Source organism: Bos indicus, chromosome 18 (assembly GCF_029378745.1).
Source record: "Bos indicus isolate NIAB-ARS_2022 breed Sahiwal x Tharparkar chromosome 18, NIAB-ARS_B.indTharparkar_mat_pri_1.0, whole genome shotgun sequence".
NCBI lineage: Eukaryota > Metazoa > Chordata > Mammalia > Artiodactyla > Bovidae > Bos > Bos indicus.
This window is the reverse complement of record NC_091777.1, coordinates 14,958,067-14,981,003: the sequence shown is the minus strand read 5'-3', so window position 1 is coordinate 14,981,003 and position 22,937 is coordinate 14,958,067. Positions and strand designations below refer to the sequence as shown.

Sequence of the window (22,937 nt, the reverse complement as noted above, 5' to 3'; positions counted from 1 at the left end):
TGCAATGAGTCTGGCAGTAGTGTCCCCTCTGACAGATGGCTGGGCCAGGGTGGCCTTGGTCCCAGGAAAACCTCAGCAGCACGTGACGGGGGCAGCAGCCTTTCCCGGCTTGGACAAGTGGACGTTCAGGGCACAGGGGTGTCATCATGGGGCCCAGCGAAGGACGCGTCTGGGGGCACCGTCCAACGCAAGGTGGTGCTCACATCTGTCCAGTGACATGGAAAAACCTGCCAAGAAGCTTCCTCCTCCTGCCTTTGTTCTCAGCCTGCGGTGGGAGCCCAGACCTAGTGAACCCGTCTCCAAGGCTCCTCTGCCGTGAGACACACGAAATGCAGCTGTGAGTGCCTCCTGGTGCAGCAGCATCACCATTTCTCACGGTGTCACAGGACAGGCGTGAGCACTCCCCAGATGCGTCCTCCGCTGGGCCCCACAATGACACGCCTGCAGCCCTGCATGTCCACCTGTCCAAGCCGGGCACTGCCGAGGCTGCTGCCCCTGTCACGTGCTGCTGAGGTTTTCCCGGGGCCAAGGCCACCCTGGCCCAGCCATCTGTCAGAGGGGACGCTGCTGCCAAGACTCACAGCAGCCTGGACCTACCTGTGCTGGAAACACTGTGTCCACGTACACTCTGCTTCCTAAAACAGAAAGTGTTTTGTAGAAAGAGGCTACCAAAAAGCAAGGCACCCTCCCAGGCCTGCTCAGAGGCCAACCTGCAGTCTTCTCCCTAAAATTTTTCAAGTCCACACAGGCCTAGCAGACAACCAGCTGAAGTGCGGCCGGCCACTAGGGGTGAGCGCACTGTCAGAGCACATGGCCCAGCAGGCTGACGTGAACGGCCTTTTTAAAAAGCACTTCTAGAAGAGTGGGGGACTGGGCGACACATGTCCTCAGTGAGGACACGCTGCAGGAATGCACCGTGGGGCGCGTGGGCTGTAGGACCAGACCCCCGGAGAGACCCCTGCTCGGTCACCTGTGCATGGGCGCCGGGCCCCCTGGAGGAGGAGGGGGCACGCAGTGGGTCCTCCTCCTGGGCTCGCCCAGACGGCACCCTGCTCTGCCCTGGGAGGCCTGTGATCACCACGTGCCGGCCACGCGAGGCTGGGCAGCGCCTCCCGCCCTGGCACTCTGCTCCGTGTCCATCCCTCTGCCTAGTTTCCTGACTGGGAGATGTCCTTTTATGTCCAAAATGTTAGGCTTGTACAGAATTCTTCTGTCAGCTGTCCTTCGGTTTGTCCAGCAGCATAGGCCAGCCTGGGGGCACAGGGAGGTGTTGAGGGCCGGGCAGAGTGGGAGGGCCCCCGGAGGCCCCAGCTCTGGGCAGGAGGCCCCTCCTCTTCCTCAGAAGGCACCTTTTGTAGGCCGGGTGCCTCGGGGCTCCTGGGGGCTTGGTTCCCACGGTGGTGATGGCTGTTATCCGAGCCTTGTGGGAAAGTGCCAGGACAGGGGAGGTGTTAGCACTTTCACACGGGGCTGGTGGCCCAGACTGTAAGGTTGTGTGTTGTGTGCTCGTGTGTGTTTGTGTTCAGGCAGGCTGCTCCAGGCTGGTGGAGGCAGTGTCCTCATCTCGACCCTGGGCCTTGCCTACGCCTGAGGATGGCGGTGCTGAGTCCTCAAGCTGCTTGGCTGCCTGGTCACGTGGCTGGTAGCCCATCGTCAAAGTCACAATTAAGGCTTTTTCGAACCAACTGGCTGGAAGAGTGTTGAGTTTCCTGTGAAGCTCCCGTCACGTCTTAATTTAGAAACTGATGAAAGGTCTACCCAAGGGTGTCATCGGGGGCAGCGGGGCATGTCCATGTTGTGATAAAGTGATCACAGCAGAGGCAGCGTCCAGCCGCCCGCTGACTTGGGTCTTGCTGCCCACAGTCTGCATGTGGCAACCTGGGGCGGCTGGGGGCCTGGGTGAGCCGCCGTGAGGTCGCTGGGTCCCAGGGTCTGCAGCACAGACCCTCCTGCGCAGTCACAGAACCACGCTGCTTTGTTTTCCTTCACTGAAGCATACTTGATCTGCCATGTTATGTACGTTTCAGGTCCACAAGGCAGTGATTCGGTGTTTCTATAGATCAGACTCCAATACGGCTACTGTAAGGTGCCGTCTGTAATTCCTGTGCTGTGCAGTGCAGCCTTGCAGCTCATTTCTGTTACATGCAGGAGTTCGATTCTGTTAGGTCCACACCTCTCTCCTGCCCCTCTGCCTTACATCTGCTTGCTGGTGGCCGCTGGTTTGTCCTCGACATCTGTGAGTCTAGTCACCAGTCTGTTGTGTGTTTTAGATTCTGCAGAAGTGGTGTCATGCGGTGTGTCTTTCCTGTCTGACCTACTTGGCTCTGTGTAATGCTCTCCAAATCCATCTGTGTTGCTGCAAAATTTCATTTTTTATGGCTGATTATTAGTCCATCGTGTCTGTGTGTGTGTGTGTATGCGTGCATGTGCATCACATCTTTATCCAGTCATCTGCAGATGGCCGTTTAGGCTGTCTCTGAGTCTTGGCTATTCTGACAAGTGCTGCTGTGCACACTGGGGTGCGTGTATCATCGTGAATTAGTATTTTTGTTTTTTCCAGACATATTCCAGAGTGGAGTTGCTGGGTCATATGATAGTTCTGTCTTTAGTTTTTTAAGGAACCTCACACTGTTCTCCACAGTGGCCGCACCAGTCCGCATTCCCACCAGCAGTGCGTGAGGGCTCTCTTCTCCACGTCCTCCCCAGCGTTCGGTATCTGTACGCTTTAATGACGGCCATTCTGAACAGTGTGCGGTGGCGCCGCACTGTGGTTCTCACTTACATTCTCTCATCATTAGCCGCGTGAAGCATCTTCTCATGTGCCTGTTGGTCATATGTGTCTCTTCTTTGGGAAAATGTCTATTCAGGTCTCTTGCCCGTTTTCTGAATTTTTTTTTTAGTGTTTTCAGTGTCTAAATTCTTTATATGTTGTATACATATTTACATGTAATATACATATATATCTGTATATATACACACACATAGGGCCATAGTATGAGGCTTGTGGGATCTTAATTCCTCGACCAGGGACTGAACCTGTGTTCTTAGCAGTGAAAGTGTGGAGTCCTAACCCCTGGACTGCCAGGAGATTGATGTTTCTATCTTTTGGATATTAACCCCTTTTGGTTATATCATCTGCAGGTGTTTTCTTCCACTCAGTAAGTTGTCCTTTTTATGATTTCTTTTGTTGTACAAAAGTTTAGAATTTACTTAGATACCCTTTGTTTATCTTTGCTTTCATTTCTTTTGCCTTTAGAGATGGATCCAAAAAAACATTTCTGTGACTTATGTCAAAGAAAGCTCTGCCTATGTTTTCTTCTAGGAGTTGTATGGTTTGCGGTCTTACATTTAGGTCCATTTTAATTTATTTTTGTATATGGTGTAGGGAAATGTTCTAATCTGTAATCTTTTACATATAGCTGTCCTTTTTTCCCAGGACCACTTATTGAAGAGACTGTCTTTTCTCCATGTGTATTCTTCGTCATAGCTTGATTGCCATAGGTTTTTGGGTCTCTGTCCTGTGACACTGATCTGTGATCTAAATGTCTGTCTCTGTCAGTGCCATACTGTTCTGACTTTTGGAGCTCTAGAATCTAGTCTCAAGTCAGGGAGCATGATTCCTCCAGCTTTGTCCCTTCGCCTTAGGGCTGGTTTGGCAGTAACTCCCTCACCATCCAGTGGTTAAGATTCTGTGCTCCCTGGATGAGGGGCACAGGTGTGATCCCTGGTTGGAGAACCACGCTCCTGCAGGCCATACAAAGCAGCCTTTAAAAAAAAAAAAAAGACTGCTTTGGCAATTTGGCAAAAATTGTGCTTCTGGGTAAATTTTAGGGTTATTTGTTTTAGTTCTGTGGGAAATGTCATAGATATTATGATAGAGATTGCGTTAAACCAGTAGATTGCTTTGGGTCATCTGGCCATCTTAACAGTATTAATTTGTCCCAACTCAAGAGCATAAGATATCTTTCCATTTTTTTATATCACCTTCAATTTCCTTCACCAGTGTTTTATAGTTTTTACAGTATAGATCTTTCATCTCTGTAGATAAGTTTTATTCCTAGGTATTCTTTCATGCCATTCAAAATGGGATTTTTTTCTTTCTGACAGTTCATTATTAGTGTATAAGAAAAGCAACAGATTTCTGTCCTTACCCACTTAGGCCAGTGTTTGTGAAATGTCCTGACAGCTCTCGTTGTGAGGAAAACCGTCTGTTTCTGTCTTTGCCCTTGGCACACCCTGGGAACACGCTCACAGTGACTTCATGAGCTGTGAGTGTGGTGCCTCCTGGCGCTCTGTGCTGTGTGTTACTCCACTTCCTAAAACATGGTTGCTGAACATGCTGCAGCAACGGGGGGCCGAGTATGGTCAGGAAGCACGCAGGACGTGAGCTGCATCTCCGGGCACGCCCCCAGACTCCCTCTCATGCTCATGTTCTCCTTTGGTGAAGAGTCTGCTTGTGTCGCTTGTGTCTTTTGTCCATTTTCTGTTTGGATGTTGGTCATTCGTCTGACTTGTGGTGGGCAGTTTGTCTCTTCATCCTGTAAATCCGGTCTTCACTGGGCGGCTTTCAGTTTGGTTGAGATGCAGAGGACCGGTGTTTCCCTTTTTGAATGAATGGCTCTGCTGGTGTCGTGTCTAAGAACGCTGCCTCAAAGATTTCTTCTACGGTTCCTAAAATTTGTACAGGTTTTTATAGTTTTTTTTGAGATGTATACCTGAATTCCCATTATTATTTGGAGCACTTGTTAATGATACTGTGTTTTTGTTGTTTTTACATGTTCTTGCTAGTTAGTAGACATAGGGTGGATTTTTGTGTGTTGATCTGCTATTTTGCAGCCTCTTTGAGCTCACTGTATCGTGGAGTTTTTGGTTGATTCCTTGCAGTTTTTCAGATAGACAGTCATGTCGTTATCAAGTAGAATGTTTTATTTTCCGTCCCAATTAGTTTGTGTCTTTTCCCCCTTTTCTTCCTCATCCTCTGACTGGTGCTTCAAGGACGATGTCCAGAAGCGGGAGTGGGAGGGAGGCGTGTCCCGTGTCTCACTGTCAGGGCGATGCTGGCTGAGGTGCTGTCCACGCCCCTCCTCTCTCTGAGCGGTTCCTGGACCCTGTGGTGCCGAGGGCTTGGGCCTCAAAGTCTTAGGCTTTGAATGCCAGACACATTTTCTGCATCAGTTGTTAGGATTGGGTGATTCTTCTTCTCTGACCTGTTGATGTGGTGGGTTATGTTGATTAGTGTTTGAGCACTGAACCAGGTTTGCAGGTTTCTAACACCAGCGTCGCTGTCCAACCTCTCTGGTCACCTTCTCCACGTGGTGACCCTGTGGGGGTTACTCTGGACCTGGTGCTGGCTCTTCTCTCCATTTGTCCTGCAGCCGCCTAGTGGGTGGGCTTTGTGTCCCTGGCTTTTAGCAGTGCTGCAGGGTCACCCAGGGCCACTTTCCTGTCCTGTCTCTCCCCAGAGCTGTCCTCCTCTGGGCCTTCAGTCTGGTCTTCCTCTGGCTTGTGCTTTTGTCTCTTGGTCATCTCTGTCACTTTGTTTCTCTGTGGATCAGCCGTGGAGGTGTGTGGACTTGCCCCCTGTGCTCTTGGTCACCTGAGTTCTCAGGCGGGTGCCAGCCTGTCCCTGTCTTCTCCTGCATTTCCTGTGCATCTTGGTCCTTCTGTGTAAGATGGCTGTTTTTCCTCCTGCGTTTGCAGCCCCTTCACCCCCATCTTCAGAGCTGTGTGTTCACCTTTAATTGATCAGGTTTTCGTTTCCATTCTGGCCGCAGTTACAGTGGCTTGTCATGTGCTCTGTGCAAGGGGAGGGTCTCCCTGCAGCCTGGGAGCCCTGAGCTGCTGTGCCCTGTGTCCAGTGACCTGCCCTTCTGTACGAGGCATGGGGCCCCCAGAAGGGAGTTGGTCCTGGGACAGAGCCTGGCAACCAGCCCCCCACTTTCTGATCACCTCCTAGGGTGCAGTCTGTCCGTAACCAGCATTTTAAACTTGATTACTGTGAAATGTAACATAACATCTAAAAATCTGCAAAATATTGATAAAAATGTAGAATCTCATTCTCACAAAGTGCACATGGGTGTGGCCTTTGTGTAGAAAACTCCTGTCACACTCCCGGGCGTGACTCCCCTCCACATTTGTACAGCGATCACCACTCGATGTCTTAGTCGTCCTGTCGCCTCAGTTAGGCAGACAGACAGTATGCCCTTTTCCCCCCGTGACTTGTGAGATGGTTGGGCCTGTGTGACTCAGTTGCCCCTGGGGCCGCTGGTGCCTGTGTGGTGGGGCTGTGTGCGTGGCTCTGTCCGTGCTCCTGTCAGGATGTCAGTTCTGCTCTGTGTCCTTGCTGATGTTCTGTATCTTGTTTTGGTTTTTGTTTGCATTTCTCATCTGGATTTCCTCTCTTGTGAAGGGCCTATTTAAGTCTTGCGTCCATGTCTGCAGTGGACGTCCACTCTCTGGCTTGCCGGTTGGAGGGTGCTCTCTGCAGAGGCTGCCTAAGGGCTTGCTGGCAGGTGCGTGTGTAGGAAGCGCCCTCTTCTCCTGTGGGATGGCGACCTTTAATGAACAAAACGTGCTGTTCTCCAGGTGTCAGAATTTGCAGACTTGGCCACTGTGGTCAGTGTTCTGGCTCTGCACGCGTCGTCTTTACCTTGAGGCTGCGGAGACGTTCTCTGCCGTCCAGTGCATGTTCTTGCTGGTCTGTGGGTTCTGTGGCGGGGCTGGAATGGGGGGAACCACTGCCATTTCTGCATGTGGACTTTGCCGGCAGCAGAGTCCTCAGTGGGAGTGCAGCTCACCTGCCCTGGGCTGGGCCTGTGGGGGTACGTGTCAGCGTCAGGCAGTTTTTTAAAAACTGTGACATTAATTTTTTAAATTAATGTTTATTTATGGAACTTGAGGTTCTCTGCTTTCCTTGTTAGGTTTATTAGCAGGGTTCTTTCTTTCTTTCTACAAGATTTTCTCCTACTTTATTCCTGCCGACATGGGCTTCTGCACAGGGATCACTGTGTGGTTTCCTGACCGTGCTCCCGACAGCAAGTCCTCCCTGCTCCTCCCTGTGCCCGGGGTCGCCACACAGGTGCTCAGTGGCTGGGCCTGAATCCTCACATGCCTGAGGGTTTGCCACAGCAGACCTTTACTGAAAAGTAACTATTTTACAAAAGGAAACAAGGTTAGTGAAGAGTGGCCTGGCTTTGTGCAACTCAGATCCACAGGGCGTGTACTAAGACAAGTTTTAAAAGTGTGGACTGGCCTCTGCATGCCCTCCTGGTCTGGACACCGCGAGATCAGGGTCCAGGACTCATGGATCTGTGAGGTGGCCACACACGCTCAGAGGTACCCATGTCTTGGAGCAAGAGGGGCGAGTGTCCCAGGGCTCCTTGGCTCAATTTTTCTCATCTTGAGACTAGGCAGTCAGTTTTTAAAAAAATTTATCTTCATAATCTTTTAAGTTGTTATGGAAACATTACTGATGAGTTCCCAGGTAGTATGGAGCTTCAGCCACTGTCCTGAGTCAGGTTCTGAGATGGTCCAGTTTTGTAGTAGGAAAGTAGAAGAAAGCTGGGAATTCCCAGTTTCAATTGTAGACAGAAAATGCCATTTCCGGCCTCAGCCCTGGGATGTGCGGAAGTGAACCTGGGCCCTCGTGTGGTGCTGTGCCACCAGATTGTGTCAGCCCATTACAAGCTGGGGGTCCTTGGTGAACTCTTACCAGTTGACGTGGAGACAGAAGACAGGTTCTTGGGAGGCTGGTGAAGGGCAGGTTGGAGCTCCCACTCCAGATGCTTCCGAACAGTATGTTTGAAAAGCCGTTCAGAGCAGAGGCTGATTCTGATTCTAATTCTGGTGAGCTGTGTGAGACCCTCGTCCAGCACGGCAGGCCCTGGGGGTGTGATCTGGTTGGTGTGACACGCTTTCTCTGACTGTGAGGATGAGGGCTGAGGAGGGCACTGCCAGGAAGACAGAGCAGTGCTTCTTTTCCCTGTTCCTTCTGCCAAACACAGTGAACAGCCTGGGCGTGATGGACGGGATGTGCGGCACTGTCCACGCTGGGCAGGCTCAGCTTGGGTTGGGTCAGTGCGGCCGCAGGCGGAAGAGACTCGTGAACAGGTGCAGAGAGAGGCTGGCACGTGCCGGGCGGCCAGGGAGCGGCACGCGGTAGTGAGACATCAAGCCGGGCAGAGCCTCTGCTGGGTTTCTGCGGGGAGGGTGGTGGGTGGGACTGACCGACTCCGTGGGATGCAGTGGGGTCTCTAGTTGCCTGGTAGCTGGACTCCCACGTGAACCCCAAGGCCCCACCGTGTTCTCTGTCGTGGGGTGTAGACAGTGCCCTGCTGGGCTGGCCACTGGGTGGTGCGTCAGGAGAAGCCCTGTTCTGGACCCTGACGGGGGAGGGGACCCCTTCAGAAGAGCCACTGCACCCATGCATCGTGCAACGCTGACTGGAGGTGCTTGGGTTTCCTGTGGGGTCACCGAACCTTAATCCCATGCCTCTGTTTTGAAGCAGACGGTTGATGATGAAGCGATGGCGGCGTGAATGAAGGCCCAGTGAGGAGAAACGATGCCCAAGGGTGGGTGTTCTAGAACCCCACAGCAGGAAGAGCGTTCCCTGAGCAGCGACATGGTGGAGAAGCAGCCCGGAAAAAAGGTGAGCTCCCGCATCCGCACAGGGTCAGACCCGGGTGTCGCCCGCCTGCCTGCCTGGGCTGCTCTGCTTGTCCCCAGCGCAGGGCGCTGGTGTCGGGCCCCCTCTGGGGCCAGTGTGGGAGGAGCTGCCGTGGTCTGGGGTGGCTGTGGATGACAACACCAGCTTCCTCTGAAGGATGTGTTTGTCGTTTGGCAGCAGAGTGCTTTCAGCACTAGGTCCATGGACAGAAGCTGGTGCCTGTCTGAGAGACCCCAGGACCCCGGGTTCTGACCTCAGCTGTGAGCAGGCCAGATGTGACAGTGGCTGTGTGGGCAGTCCTAACCGAGACACTGTTGGGCAACTGGACTCCCAGTTTTGCTTGACCCAGTATGAACAGGAAATGGGATGTCGACCTGCACCCTTGTGTCCTGTTAGCGTGCTGGTGCCCTGGGCTCGGGGCTGTGCAGTGTGTGTGCCGTGTGCTCCACGCACCGTGACCCCAGTGTCCCCTCCAGGCCGGTCTGCAGAATCCCAGACTCGCAGCCTTCCCGAGGGAGGGCCACCTGCAAAGGCGGTCTGTGGCCCATGCCCTGGCTCCTGTCCAGAAGGAGGGGGTGGTACACAAATGACCTCATGTGGAAGCTGGGTGTGGCTTGGTGCTGCTTCGTCGTGTGGTTTTCGAGCAGGTCTTGGACGAGGCCTCAGACTCCCTGCTCCTCTGAATGCTGGGAAACTGTAGGAGCGCTGGTTCTCAGGATCCACGTGCAGATGCTGAAGCCCAGGAAGGGCGGCAGGGGCAGGGGTCTGCCAGATCTTAGTTCCCCGTCCAGCGGTTGAGCCTGAGCCCCCTCCACTGGAAGCGCAGAGTGTTAATTTAACCTCTGGACCACCAGGGAGGTCCCCAGACAGGCTTTCTGGTGGCAGCGAAGGGACAGGCTTTTGCCATCCTGGATGGACTCCGGTGGTCCCCGTGACCTGCGAGGCAGGTGTCACCTGGGGACTGCTGCTTGACTGTGAGGGCACAGAAGGAATAGAGAAAAAGCCTCAAGGAACAAACTGTGCCGCGTGTGAGCCCCTTCTGCTCCCAGTCCAGCCCTCACCCTGCCCCGCTCTGCAGGACCTGGGCTGTAGCTCCCTGTGCTCACCGGGCACAGCTGTGTGACAGCCACGTGTGCCCACAGCGGACTCCATGAGGGAAGGGATGGGTCCGACCTTGAGAGTGATGAGCACCCAGACTTGGGGTGGGGGGGTGTCTGCGGAGGAGCGCCCAGGGGTTTTCAGGAAGCTGTGGGCAGTGGGCGTGAGGAGGCAAGCCCACAGCCCAAAGCAGTGTGCACAGTGTGTTTCTGCACACTGTTAGCCAGCTGCTAGGTACTCAAGTTTTATTGAAGTAGAAATGCACCTTTCATTTCTAGAACCTGGGAGCATCATGATCGAGACCAGGTTTCACAGCACCGCCAGTGTCCTTGGGGGCCATCCCGCCCCCCTCAAACCTCTGCGCTAACCATGCCTCCCTGGCCACAGGGCATGTGGACCCACGGCAGGGATTTTTGCTGCTTTCCCGTGGATAGGCTCTTGCTGTCAAGAAGAAGGTTCTCCCTCTGGGGCTGCGTGGTGTCCGCTGTGTGGATGTTCAGCTCCACCTCCGTTGTGCGGATGCAGGTCTGGGATGTGAGCACACGTACATTGGGGGGTTTTCTGCAGAGGTGACAGATAGGGTTTACTAGTTGGTCAAAATGACTGCTCCTCCAGGGGCTCAGATGGTAAAGTGTCTGCCTGCGATGCGGGAGACCTGGGTTCAATCTCTGGGTTGGGAAGATCTCCTGGAGAAGGAAATGGCAACCCACTCCAGTACTCTTACCTGGAGAAGCCCATGGATGGAGGAGCCTGGTAGGCTACAGTCCATGGGGTCGCAGAATTGGATATGACTGAGCGACTTCACTTTCACTTTGCAAAGTGACTGCACAGTTCTGCACCCCAGAACCTGGTCGAGGTGGACGCGATCCATGCTGACACTCAGTGACGTTTATAGACAGACACGTGTTTTCCTGTTGTCTACAGGCTCTCTGTGATCTGTCTGGACTCAGTTTTGTTTTGAGCTGCGAAGGAAGGTCAATGTTTATTTTCTTCCCACGGATGTCCACCTGGTCACTGTCACTGGAAGGCTGTCCGTTCCTCCTGGGTTGTGGTGGTCACGTGGGGCTCACTTCTGCTCTTTGCTCTGGACCTTTGGCCTTTAGCTTAGGGCCACCTGTTGTGTTATCTTGGTACCTGGTAATTTAACTTGTCCGCTTTCAGTGTTCTCCAGAATTGTGCTTGTTATTCTTGCCCCTTTGGTTTCCATGTACATTTTGGAAAAGGTGGATCTGCTGGGCTTTGACTGCTCTGAATGCAAAGATGTGTTTGGGAGATTTGCTGGGTTAACAGTGATGAACACAGGTGGCCTCCGTTTTATCAGTCCTGTTTCTGTTCTCAGGGATATTTGTCGGCTGCATAGAGGCCTTGAGCATCTTTTGTTAGGTTTATTCCTGTGTGTGATGTCTCTCGATATTAACACGGCATGCTTCAGTGTGACTTCCTAGCTGTCTGTAGCGTGTAGGAACCGCCCACTTTCTGTCCAGCAGCCTCCCTCACCCACTCACCAGTCTGAAGAGTTGGACTGTATATTCCTCATTATTCTTCGAGGTGTCCAATCCTGCCATCCCTCAGGAAGATCAGGGTTTGCGGGGGGGCCTGCTCTGACTGGAGGAGCCACCCCCTAAGGCTGTTGTCTGGGTGGGCGCCCCCACCCATGGCTGTGCTGGAGTGGAGGCACTTTCTTAAGTGCACGCTCGTATTTTTTTGCTCATTAAAAAGTGGTTTTGTTTTTCAGTAGTTGTAATTATAGGTATTCTCGCCTTGAACCCCGTCTTTTGCAGCGGAGCCTGTGTCAAGTGGGGACACCCTTCTCACAGTGTCCTGGGGGGTGGTGTCAGGACGACTCAGGCCATTTCTGCAGTTGAGAGGGTCATGGTTTCTGTACTTTATTTTCTTAATGTGCATTACATTGATTTTTCAAATGTTTTGCATTTCTGACATTGTGATTTAGATTATCTTTTTTATGTCTAAAGATCAGAGTCATCGGCTGGGCCAGGAGTTTTCTTGGTGAGAAGGTGATGAGGCTCCTGGGGCTTAGCTGGTGGGTCTGTTCTCTGGCAGGGGTGGGGTGCAGGTGGGGACAGGTGGGCCTGTGTCGGGCCTCGCCTAGCTGGACCTTCTGTGCACTCCAGATGCCCCTGCAGCTTGTGGTGTGCTTTGGTGGGACCCCTGGTCACCCAGGGTGTCTTGTTACCTTCCAAGACCAGAGGGCTGTTGGGGCCCCAGGAGACAGGGCTGTGTGGCGTCCAGGCCTCAGTGTCCCCTCCCAGGATCACCTGAGGGCCTCGGTGTTGTGAGGGTGGTGTGTGTGGGGAGGATTCCAGAAAGAAAGCTTGCTGCTGGGGAAGGGAGCCGCATGGTGGTAGCAGTGCTGTCTTCCGTGTCAGCGCGAGCCCAACGGCCTGTGTGGCGCCCTGTGGGCCCATGAGCCGGGCACTGCGTAGTTGGAGTGCGCCCCGTCCCACCCCACTCACAGGGCTCTGCGTGCTGCTCTTTCTGGGTGGGGCCTTGTGGAGTCTCAGCCCTCCACCCCTCCTGCGAGGCAGGCATCACCTCCGGTTCTGCAGACAGTGACACCAAGGCAGATGCGTGACTGGACTTCCCTGGATGGGGCTGGAATGCGGGCTTCTGGGTCCTTAACCTGCTGAGAGGCCAGCAGGGCTGGGAGTGATGGCCACACCCCACCACCATCCAGGCCAGCTCCTGCGCTGGGGTGGGCCGCCCACCCTGGGGCCGCCTGCAGGGTCACAGGCCTGCAGCGAGGGCAGAGATGACTAGAGCATGGAACAGGCAGGGGGCTGCCCATGGGAAGGTGGGGAGACCAGGCTTCACAGAAAGGGGAGCCCATTGTCTTGGGTAGACATGCTCCTGTCCAGTGGGAGGCTTTACAGTGCACAGTGGCACCATTGGTCAAGCCTCTCTGAAGGTGTGTTTGCTCACCTCCAGGTCCGTCCCAGGAGCAGTGCCATGGCTGGCGGGTAGAAGGCTCCATTACCAAGTATGAAGTGTGTTCTCCTGACACAGGAAGTGAAGTCCTTGTAGATGTGAGGACATTGAAACTTTAATTCGGGGATGGTGTCTGAAGGTGTTAACTTTCTTTTTTTCCAGGACAAAGATAAAGTTTCTCTAACCAAGACCCCAAAGCTGGACCGCAGTGATGGTGGGAAGGAGGTGAGAGAGCGCGCGCCCAAGAGGAAGCTGCCCTTCACCGTGGGGGCCAATGGAGAACAGAAGGACTCGGACACAGGTACCATTCTTGCCCACCCTCGCAGCCTGGGCTCTGCGCTGACTCCGGGGGGTCCTTCTTGAAGGCCTGCGAGGGGTGCTGGGCGAGGCTCTTTACTGATGGCGGGGTGACTGGGAGCCGACAGGGAAGGTTTCCTGCAGAGAATCGCCCCAGCCCAGGGGCCTCCCGTGTTGTCCACCGTGTGTGTGACCACCAGCTCCTCTTCCTCTGAGCTCCCAGGCACCTGCACTCTGTTCAGCCTCCGGAGAGCTTTATATGGGAGGATAAACGGGTTCCCCTCAGGGCTGCTGACGCACATAAATTAACCCAGTTGTTTGAAGTAAAAGCCAAAGGGTACTGTGAAACGGGCAGAAGCGAGTGCCGTCTTCCCTCACGTGTGGTGGAGTGCGTGCAGGAGGACTGGAGACACACTGCCCGTGCTCCCAGGGCTGTTCGTCTTGAGCTGCTCACAGGGACGAGCTGGGTCCGGGCAAGAACCTGGCCCCCCTGCTGGCCAGCTCACTCCCCTCCTCTTGGCCCTGGGGCTGGAGCCTTCCCAGCCTGCCGATCGTCTGAGCCAGGGGCAAGCATGGGCGAATCCATGGCGCCGCGAGGGGGTCCTGCTTCCCCCAGGATGCAGCCACGGGGGAAGGAGCGGAGGTCCTGCCAGGATGAAGTGGGATGCAGGCCCTGCTGTGTGAGAATTTGCGTCAGGTCACAGGACAAGTACAGGCACAGAAATGAGATAGACGTAGAAAGTTGGGAGAAGTGGCAGAGGGAGAAGCCTGGAAGGAGTCTATTCCTCCTCAAGCTCCTGCACAGGCGCCCCCGGCGTGTGGCCCCTGGGCCCCCAGTCCTGAGTCAGCACATGGGCTCGTGCGCTGCAGGCAGGTGCTGCAGGTGGTGAGGGTGGTAGTGCCAGCTGGGGTACGACTTTTTACTGGGAAGTCGTGGTCCAGCTCCCATGGTCCAGCCTCCATGGGGTCCTTCACAAGGAGAGTCGTGGGCATCCTCCCAGGGACCCTCTGGGTCAGGTCTGGTGCAGAGGACACAGCCGGCCCAGACACGTGCTCAGGCTTGAGCGCCTCGGCCAGTCCTGGTTTGTGCAGGGCAGTGCTGCTGTTGGGTATCTGCAGGTCAGTGTCCTCCTGCAAGGCCTTCCTGCCACTCACAGGAAGACTGCTGCCCCAGGAGGGGGTGGCCGGGGGCTGGGAGCACCTCAGCACAAGGCCTGTGGGGTGACTGTGTGCAGAGACCCAACACGGAGCACTCACCCTCCTCCTGGTCATCATCGCCCCTTTGGGGACAGGTCCTACTGGACCAGTGACCCTTCAACAGCAGGGTATGAGTTGCCTGCTGGAGCAGGGGGTGACTGTGACCCCCAGGGGCCCACTGCGCAGCTCTCTTACCTCTTTGGTTTGTTCATGGGGCAAACCAGACTCCAGTAACGGGGAGCGTCATGTCCTTTGGGTCAGTACTGGGCACCTCGCCTGCAGCCCTGGTCACTGACCCGTCTGCCCTTCCTGGTGACCAGCCATCTGGGCGGGATGAAGTCCTCCCCAAGAGGCCAGGGGCTGCAGTCATCCCCATCCCTCCCCGACTGCAGTCGGGGCTCCCTGGCGAGTGCCCGTGTCCCTCCGGCGCCCCCTGCTGGGAGATGCAGCCTGGTTCTGAGCCACCAGTGGCGTCTCCTCAGCTGTGTCCCAGACCCCCACCCCTGCCCTGGGGGCCAGCCTGCTGAGAACATGCACCCAGGACAGTCCAGAAGGGGCATCCTCCTGCCTGCTGCTGTTGCCCAGTGCCAGTCTTGGTGGGACTGGGACCTGCTTCAGGTTATTCTGCCTTTTTCCCCCCGCCCAGAGCTTAGCTCTACACACACCTACCTGACCACCACACACCAGGCTTCCTGTTTAGTCTCACGACAGTCTCACTGCCTCCACCTGGGGACAGAGATGGCTGCACGTGGCTTCCCTGAGGGGCAGGGCCTGTTCTGGGGGGATGTGCTGGGCTCTGGAGTTTTGAGAACATGCCCTACTGAGTGCTGGAGGCCAGTTGTGTGACCACACAGGCGCTTGGCCACCTGCTGGGCATGGACCAAAGCAGAGTAACACTCTGTGAGCCACCCATGCCATGACCCTGGAGTCCTCAGGACCCCAGTGAGAGCAGGACTGGTGTGGGGTGCTGGCCAGCTCCATCTCGGGCTGAGTCTGGAGGGTGTGGCTGGGCCCACTTGGTCTGGGTCAGGTGGCTGCTCTGTCTACTGGTCGCCAGGGTTTGGGGATGGGGCCTGAGGGGTGCCTGGAGGCCTCCAGATGGGCTGGACCAGCAGAGTGGGCGACCCGTCCGTGTGCTGCTGGAATCCTGGCTTCAGTTTGCAGGGGTTGCTGAAGTGAAAGCTGGGGTCAGTGGTTGGGAAGCCCTGTTGTTCGGTCCCTTCATGCTGACCTTACCTCATAGATTCTGGCCTCCCATCTGGTCCTGTGTAATACACTCTGTCGCCCTCGCCAGGCGCTAAAGCCTTAGTCGGGAATGGGGAGGAGAAAGACTGCCTTCCACGCCCCGCCTCGGGTCAGGGACTTGCTGAAGGCCACACAGATATCTCTCGCTGGTCAGTGATGGTCATTTGCTTTAAACAGAGAAGGAGGCAGCAGGAAACCGGATGGAAGCAGGTCCTCGCTGCAGCCGGGTGACAGGCCTGAGGCCGGAGCGTAACGGGCCAGGGGGGGTGGGGGGGGTGGCGCCACGTGTGGACGGTGCCCGGGCGGGCTTCTAGGTCAGAAGCCTGGCTGTGACTCTGTCCTGCGTGGTGGACCGTGTGCTCCTGAGACCAAGAGATAGGACACTGTCAGGATGGCAGGGCCTGGCACTGACCCCACCTCCTGCCTGCTGTGACCGAGCCCTGGACTGTGGATGCCCACCCAGCCTTCAGGGTGGAGTGAGTGTAGGCAGTGGTGACATCTGAGGGGGTCATCGATTCCCCACTGTTTTTGGCACTGTTGTGCCAAACCAGTCTCCAGAGAGACCTCTCTGCCGGGAAGCCTAGGACTGTGTGATGATGGGTACTCACCCTGTGCCCCAGACACAGGCTTCTGGTGGCAGCGACAGGCCGAGGACAGCCTGCCGGCCGTATGATACCTTGGGCCAGAGGATGCTGTCCTTCGCTCAGGGGCCGCGAGGTCTCCCAGGCTCGTGCCATCCTGCCCCTGAGGGATGGCCTCTGCTGGAAACAGCTGTTGTCCGCTCTGTCTGGAGAGGTGGAAGCGAGGACAAACCCCCAGGTGGCAGCAGTGGGAGGGGCTGCATGGGGAAGCCGGCTCAAGGAGATCAGACGGCGTCCCCAAGAGGACGGAGCTCCCGCACTGGGAAGCAGCACAGGCAGCAAAGTGTGAACCCTCACGGTGCTGGCACCCTCGCTGAGGTGCAGAAAGGAGCTGGGGCGCCCAGCCTGGCTCTGGAAAGAGCACACGGTCGCCCAGTGGCTGTGCAGGTGTGAGAGTGGGCCCCACTCAGAGTGGAAGGCAGGTAGAACCAGGGGATGTGGAGGGGGAGGCATCTGCAGAGCTCACCCGAAAGCCAGAGGTGGCCCTGGTTTCACAAGGAGGTCTTCTCCCCGAAACTTACTCTGCGTCTTTGCTGCCACGATCCACTGACTCAGGGGTTCTTCTCTGCTGGATGCTGTCAGTTCTGCTGGGGTCAGGGGGGCACAACTCTGCATGCTAGGTTCTGAAACAGAGGTGCTTGGGGCTGCTCTCGTCACAGCCCCAGCTGGGCAGTTGTTGGGGGAGCAGAGCCATCTTCCAGAGGCCTCTTGGGGGGACACCAGCGAAGGCCTGAGGGCTGCTGGAATCCTTGCAGCTACGGCTGGGTGACCACGTCCCAGGAAGAGATGATAAATCTGCACTGACTTCATAGAGGACCAGCAAGATGACCAAGCTTGAGAATCAGGGTGCCAAGTCACATAGTCGTGCTTTCCTAGTGGTGAGGGGACGTTCAGCTCACGAGACCACTCCCTCATCAGCCTGGGAAGGGGCATGTCTCCAGAGAAGGGGGGCACGGCGCCTCCAGCCCCTGCACATCACCCCCTGGCCTGCCCTTGCTGCTTACATGCACCTGTCAGTATCCATGTCTCTTAACTTGGCACCTGCCGTCTGGGCTTCTGTAGGTTCTGTTTTGCTTCTGAGTGGATGTAAGAAACAAAACCTTAGCAGAACACCAAGGGGAGTGGCCCACTGCCTGGGACACTTCCTCTGCCGTGTCCTTGGGGTCGTCACACAGGGCAGGAAGGAGGCTCTGCAAGTCTTTCTGGGGTGGGTGCGTGCTGACAGGACACGGCGGTCAGGCAGGCGGGCCCTCCTACAGTGCCAGCACCCCAGCTTCCACTCCTCTGTGGCCAAGCTTCCGGGGGCGCCCACTCCATCCGGGACTTGCAGCCCAGCCAGACATGGGCTCCTCTAGATACTGGCACCCGCTGCGCCTGTAGAAAAAAACCGCACTTCAGTCTGGAGAAGCCGGCATCTCAGGAGATAGGATTACATTTAGGGCTTCCTTTGTGTGAAGCCTCGGGAAACCTCCACCTGTGGGGTGAGGCCTCCTCACACATGAGGACTCCTGCTGGGGGTGCCTCAGCCCTCCAGCTCTCCCATCCCCGAGGGTGGGGGTCCTGCCTGCCATGTGCTCGGTGTACCTGTGGGTGGCCTTCGTTCTTCCTGAGACTGCAGGCCTGGGTCCCCAGGGCCCTGCCTTGCAGCTGGGGTCAGTGTCTGGGCAGCAGGTGCTTCTCAGCTGCCACTAACAGCTGTGCAGGTGGAGCCCTTGAGGCGCACCCCTGGCCCTGGGTGTCACTGCCTGCACAGCCACTTGAAGACAGAGTCGGCTGTGGCCTTTCTGCTAGGTTCCTCTGGAGTCGTACAGTCATGGGCATGGCGTCTGTCCCGAAGGCCTCTATGTAACCCAAGAGGAGTGGCGCTGGTTTGTTAGCTTCCAGGGCGACCTCGTGGACTTGGCAGGGCAGCCTGGTGGGAGGCTTTGCTTCTGTCCTTGTCTCTGGGGAATTCATGTCTGCATTGTCCCTCGGCAGCAGCCCTTGGGAGGCCACCCCCCCCCCCCCCCCGATTGTCTGAGGCCCTTCCCAGGGGGCGGGGCACAGGGGTTCTGACACCCACGGCCACCCTTCCACTGTGCGAAACTGTGCCCAGACAGATCTGGGTGACCACTTAGCTGTGGCGTAGCTTCTGGGCCAGGCCCTGCGGCTTGACTGCCATCCACCATGGCTTCATTTTTCAGGACTCCTTGGAGCCACCAGGTCCCTGCTCTGCCAGCCATGTCTGGTGCAAGGCCGGGGCCCCTGCGCCACCCCCTCCTCACTGCCTTCACAGCTTGTGGGGGAGCAGGGCTCTTGGTCAATGATAAGGAGCATCTTTTCTGAATTTCCTTTCTCGGGCTTCTGCCTTGTGGGTTGGTTAAAAATCAGTAGTTGGTGGGGTGGCCTGGGGGGTGATCACGTACGACACAGATGAGCACTGTCAGCAAGTCACAGCTGTAGTTTTTATAAACAAGCAGTTTAAGGAAGTGGCAGTGAAAACTCTTAAAAGAAAATGCAAAGTGATATACTTGCAGGGCCTGAGGTGGTGAGCGGTAAAGGTGTGTGGCTCTGGGAGTGGCGACGTTGCCTCTCTCTGGGGTCTGACCCAGCCCAGGGGTGCAGGGAGAACCTCTCAAGCGTGGCCCCCCGTGGCGACCCTGTGGTCTGCACCCCATGGCCTAGGACACCCCATACAGGGGCTCCCCCAAAACGCACAGGGACGCAGGGGAGGGATCTGAGACTTGGTGGATCCCCGGTTCCCATGAGCTTTTTTTTGGGCTCCTGATCCCAGGAGTTGGAGTGCTTTTCTCTCCATCACCCCTGCCCCGTGAAAGACACGGGCACTGTGGCTGTCTGCGGCCAACAGGGTGTGTGTGAGGGGCCCGAGGAGCGCAGCGTGCCTGCTGTGAGGAGGCTGAGGGGTGCCGGGCTGGCCCCGTATCTTGTTAGTGCTCTGTGTTGATGCCTTTAGATGCCTCCAGCTCAGTCCACGCCGTGGTACTGCAAGGCTGGTTCGCTCCTCGAAGCGCCATGGCATGAGATGGAGGCTCCTAGAAGCAAGAAGAAAGGTACAGTACCGCCCAGTCAGCCTTGACCTCTCCATGGGTCTCTAAACTGTGTTTGCATTTTACATCTGAACTGTCTTGGAGGCGGGTGGGGCGGAGGCCCTGGACCACAGGCACAAGCAGTTGCTAGACCGAGGCCCGTCCTGTGTGAGCGGGGACTCGGGTCGGCCGTCCCGCCGCCTGGCGTGCAGGGAACGGTCTGGGGAGGCACCTGGAGCAGTGGATGGTCGGTGGGGGCCAGGCTTGGCTTCAGTGGCTGGTGACGAGGTGTTGGAATCGTGTCCCCAGCACGGTTACTGCCAGAAGAGGTGATGCCGGGTGGCCTGCGTGCCGCCAGCTGTCCCTTCCCTTCCCGCGCGGCCAGGTGAGGCTCCAGGGTTGAGGGCTCCGTGGCATGAAGTGTCCCCTCTCTCCCCCACGCCTCACAGAGAAGCAGGGTCCTGAGCGGAAGCGGATCAGGAAGGAGCCCGTCACTCGCAAGGCCGGGCTGCTCTTCGGCATGGGGCTGTCTGGGATCCGCGCTGGCTACCCTCTCTCTGAGCGCCAGCAGGTGGCTCTGCTCATGCAGATGACGGCCGAGGAATCCGCCAACAGCCCAGGTGAGCCCAGGAGGTCCAGGGCTGGGGGCGGCCCTCTCTTGGACGGTGGTGGATCCCACCTGCTAACCTCTGCCGTCCTCTCCTTGGCCTGCAGTGGATATGACACCAAAGCACCCCTCCCAGTCGACAGTGTGTCAGAAGGGGACGCCCAACTCTGCCTCAAAAACCAAAGATAAAGTGAACAAGAGGAACGAGCGTGGGGAGACCCGCCTGCACCGGGCGGCCATCCGGGGGGACGCCCGGCGCATCAAGGAGCTTATCAGCGAGGGGGCGGACGTCAACGTCAAGGACTTTGCGGGTGAGCGCTCGGAGGGTAGGACCAGGGCAGACTCTCTGACACAGCACCCTCTTCTCTTGCCTGTGTGCCTAGAGCTGCCTCTTCAGGAGGCCTGGGACCCCAGAACACCTGCTGAGCACGATCCCCGTATGTTTGATCCAAACCTAACTTAGGAATACTGATATTTTAAGAGGTGCTACCTTGAATTTTTCCAAATCCATGGGGTGGTCACTCCCTGGGAGGCCTTGGCGCTTGCTGCACAGAGGCCTATCCAAACCCACGGCCTGCTCTGCTTTCCTGTGTAATGATGCTGCTCACCTGTCTGGACCCTTCACAGCTTCCTAGTCTGTAGGGTTAACCGCTAGCGGTCATGGGCAACCCAGAGGTGCCCCAGGAAAGAACACCCAGGCTGGGCGCCCGTCCTTAGAGTTTCCTGTGCCGCCCGAGGTGGAAGTGGCCTTGAGGGTTAAGTCACATACGTGCTGAGTGTCTGTTTCCAGGCTGGACGGCATTGCATGAGGCCTGTAACCGAGGCTACTATGATGTCGCGAAGCAGCTGCTGGCTGCGGGCGCGGAGGTGAACACCAAGGGCCTGGATGATGACACACCCTTGCACGATGCCGCCAACAACGGGCACTACAAGGTGGGTGCCTCCCCACAGACCCCCGGGTGGGCCTGCTGCAGCTTCCTAGTCTCTCTCCTTCCTGGTGGCAGGGCGACCAGGAAATGAGTCTTTGACCACCCCCCACCCCAGCTCAGCCCAGCTTTCTGCATACCTGCCATGGCTTGTGAGTCAGGGTTCTGCTCTGGCCACACAGGTATGGCTGGTTGATAGAAGGTGGCGTGGCCAGCCCCAGAATGGGAGCTCTGTCTGTCCGCATCCCTGTGCTGTCAGACCAGGCACCTTGGGCGGGTGCAGCCACACGGGGTGACCGTGTGACCAGCCCCAGAGCTGTGAGCCTGGGTGCCAGCCCAGCACTGGAGACACACGTGCAGGGGTGTCTGGCCACTTCCACAGCGCAGTGTCCTGAAAAGGCCCCTGTCTAGAGACGTGAGGCAAGCGTGATGATGTGTGACATCTGGTCTTTGGTGGTGGCCCTGCTGGTCACTGCTGGCAGGTGCCAGGGAACCAGCAGCTCGGCCAGGGGGATGGGCACAATAGGACAATGACACATGGGTGCCGGGAGAGGTTGGGAAGGGCTCGAGATGCCAAAGCTCCTGCAGACACCTGACATCAGACAGAGTGCTGATGTCAGGAATTAGGCAACTTTTAGGGAAGATGAGAGGGGTTTTGTTTTTCTTTCTTAAGAGCCCTTTTAGAGAAATAGGCTGAAAAATTCATGAAATATCCAGGATTTGCTAAAAATATCCCCAGGTCAGTGGGCAGGTATACATGAAATGAGGCCTGCGTTTGTAAGCTCATCTTTAAACTTGTTGTTAGAGAGCAGTCAGAGGCCTGTGGACGGGGGGCCTCTGCAGAGGGGAGCTGGAAGACCAGGAGATGGGAAGTGACCCTGGACTGTACAGGTGGACAAGGGTGTGTACAGCAGAGACCCTTTCTCCATGTGAAGGGGACTGGCCTGCATTGCTCTAGTCCTAGAGGGAGGGCCCATAGCGCTGGGAACATGGTGGCCTTCAGCAGCTGGGGTGGCTGGCCCTCAGCTGACAGACAGCAAGGACATGGCCCTGGAGCCCAGCCTCTGGCCCCAGGGTTGTCCACGGTGGTGATTGAGGGCAGGGGAGCTTCCGCAGTGGAGAGGCAGTTACTGCTCTCCCCTGTCCAGTCTGCCAGCCGCCGGAGGGGCGGGGAGGCCACCGGACTGAAACAAGGATGGCAACGGAGCGGTGGTTTCCTGACGCACCTGAACACTGTCTGCACTGGACGGTCGCTGTCGGGTGTGCGGTAGTAGTGTCTGTGAACAGCCTGCACTTGTTCGTCAAGACAGACACATCAACTAGGGGACTTGCCTGTGGTCAAGACTTCGCTTTCCAATGTAGGGGACACCACTTCAGCCCCTGGTCAGGGAGTGAAGATTCCACATGCCTCACAGCCTAGAAAAACAGAAACAGAAGCAAATCTTAACGAATTCAATAAAGATTTTAAAAATGGACCACATCAAAAAAGAGGGTAAAACATTAACTACACCCCACTTAACTGGACGTCAAGTGCTTAGGACTCCATGCTTACTCGGCAGGAGGCACAAATTCCACCCTGAGTCAGGGAACTAAGATCCCAAATGAGGCATGGCAGGGCCTGAAAGAAGGGATAAAAATACATTATTACTAAAAAGGTAACACAGAGACACCAAGGAAGCAAATGCCTCAGGGAAATGGTGCCAATGGACGTGCTGGGTACAGGGTCCTCACAGACCTTCGTCTCTATAAGGTGTGACACGTCAGGTCCGCCTGTCCTTGGGTTCAGCTGTCCTGGGCACAAACTAGAAACAGGCAATCTTACTTTCAAAATAAAAAACATGAAATACACCTGCTTGTGGAAGCTTGGTCTTTGTTTTCCCTAGTCTGAAACAGCCCTCCCACCCCCACCCTTACCCAGTACAAAACTTTGGACCAAATACCAGGAACCTGTGTGATGGGTCTGTGGTGGGGAGAGGCCTGGTGGGCAGCATGCTCAGACCCTATGAGCAGGCGCTGGTGCAGTGGCTGCTCCACGTTCCTCACGTCCCTGATGTGCCTCTCACTGCTACACAGGTGGTGAAGCTGCTGCTCCGGTACGGAGGGAACCCTCAGCAGAGCAACAGGAAGGGCGAGACACCGCTGAAGGTGGCCAGCTCCCCGACCATGGTGAACCTGCTTCTGGGCAAGGGCACCTACACGTCTAGCGAGGAGAGCTCAGCTGGTCAGTGCTGGGGTGGGGAGCGGGGCAGGCAGGGGGCAGGACAGGTGGTCTCACTGCAGGCAGCCTGC

General features: G+C 56.4%; 1 protein-coding gene and 1 long non-coding RNA gene across 7 annotated transcripts in view; one reads left to right on the top strand and one right to left on the bottom strand.

The window, feature by feature from the left end:
• The window catches only part of ANKRD11 (ankyrin repeat domain containing 11), a 119,584-nt gene that overhangs the window by 83,947 nt on the left and 12,700 nt on the right, over positions 1-22,937 (top strand). For 4 of the 6 annotated variants that reach the window (XR_011561446.1, XM_070770461.1, XM_070770464.1 and 1 more), the window contains 6 exons: positions 8,507-8,647; positions 12,872-13,010; positions 19,565-19,735; positions 19,830-20,033; positions 20,513-20,655; positions 22,722-22,869. Coding sequence is in view for 5 of the 6 variants with exons in the window: in XM_070770461.1 (XP_070626562.1) it covers positions 8,561-8,647; positions 12,872-13,010; positions 19,565-19,735; positions 19,830-20,033; positions 20,513-20,655; positions 22,722-22,869 (892 nt within the window). In the remaining variant the exon portion in view is untranslated. Of the gene's footprint in view, positions 1-8,503; positions 8,648-12,871; positions 13,011-19,042; positions 19,140-19,564; positions 19,736-19,829; positions 20,034-20,512; positions 20,656-22,721; positions 22,870-22,937 lie in introns of all 6 variants that reach the window. The other 2 variants (XM_070770465.1, XM_070770462.1) reach the window with 2 other exon arrangements.
• On the bottom strand, positions 18,053-22,726 carry LOC139177058 (uncharacterized). The gene is made up of 2 exons (XR_011561447.1): positions 22,384-22,726; positions 18,053-22,266 (listed from the first exon to the last, which is right to left on the bottom strand). It is a non-coding gene; the product is annotated as an uncharacterized lncRNA (long non-coding RNA).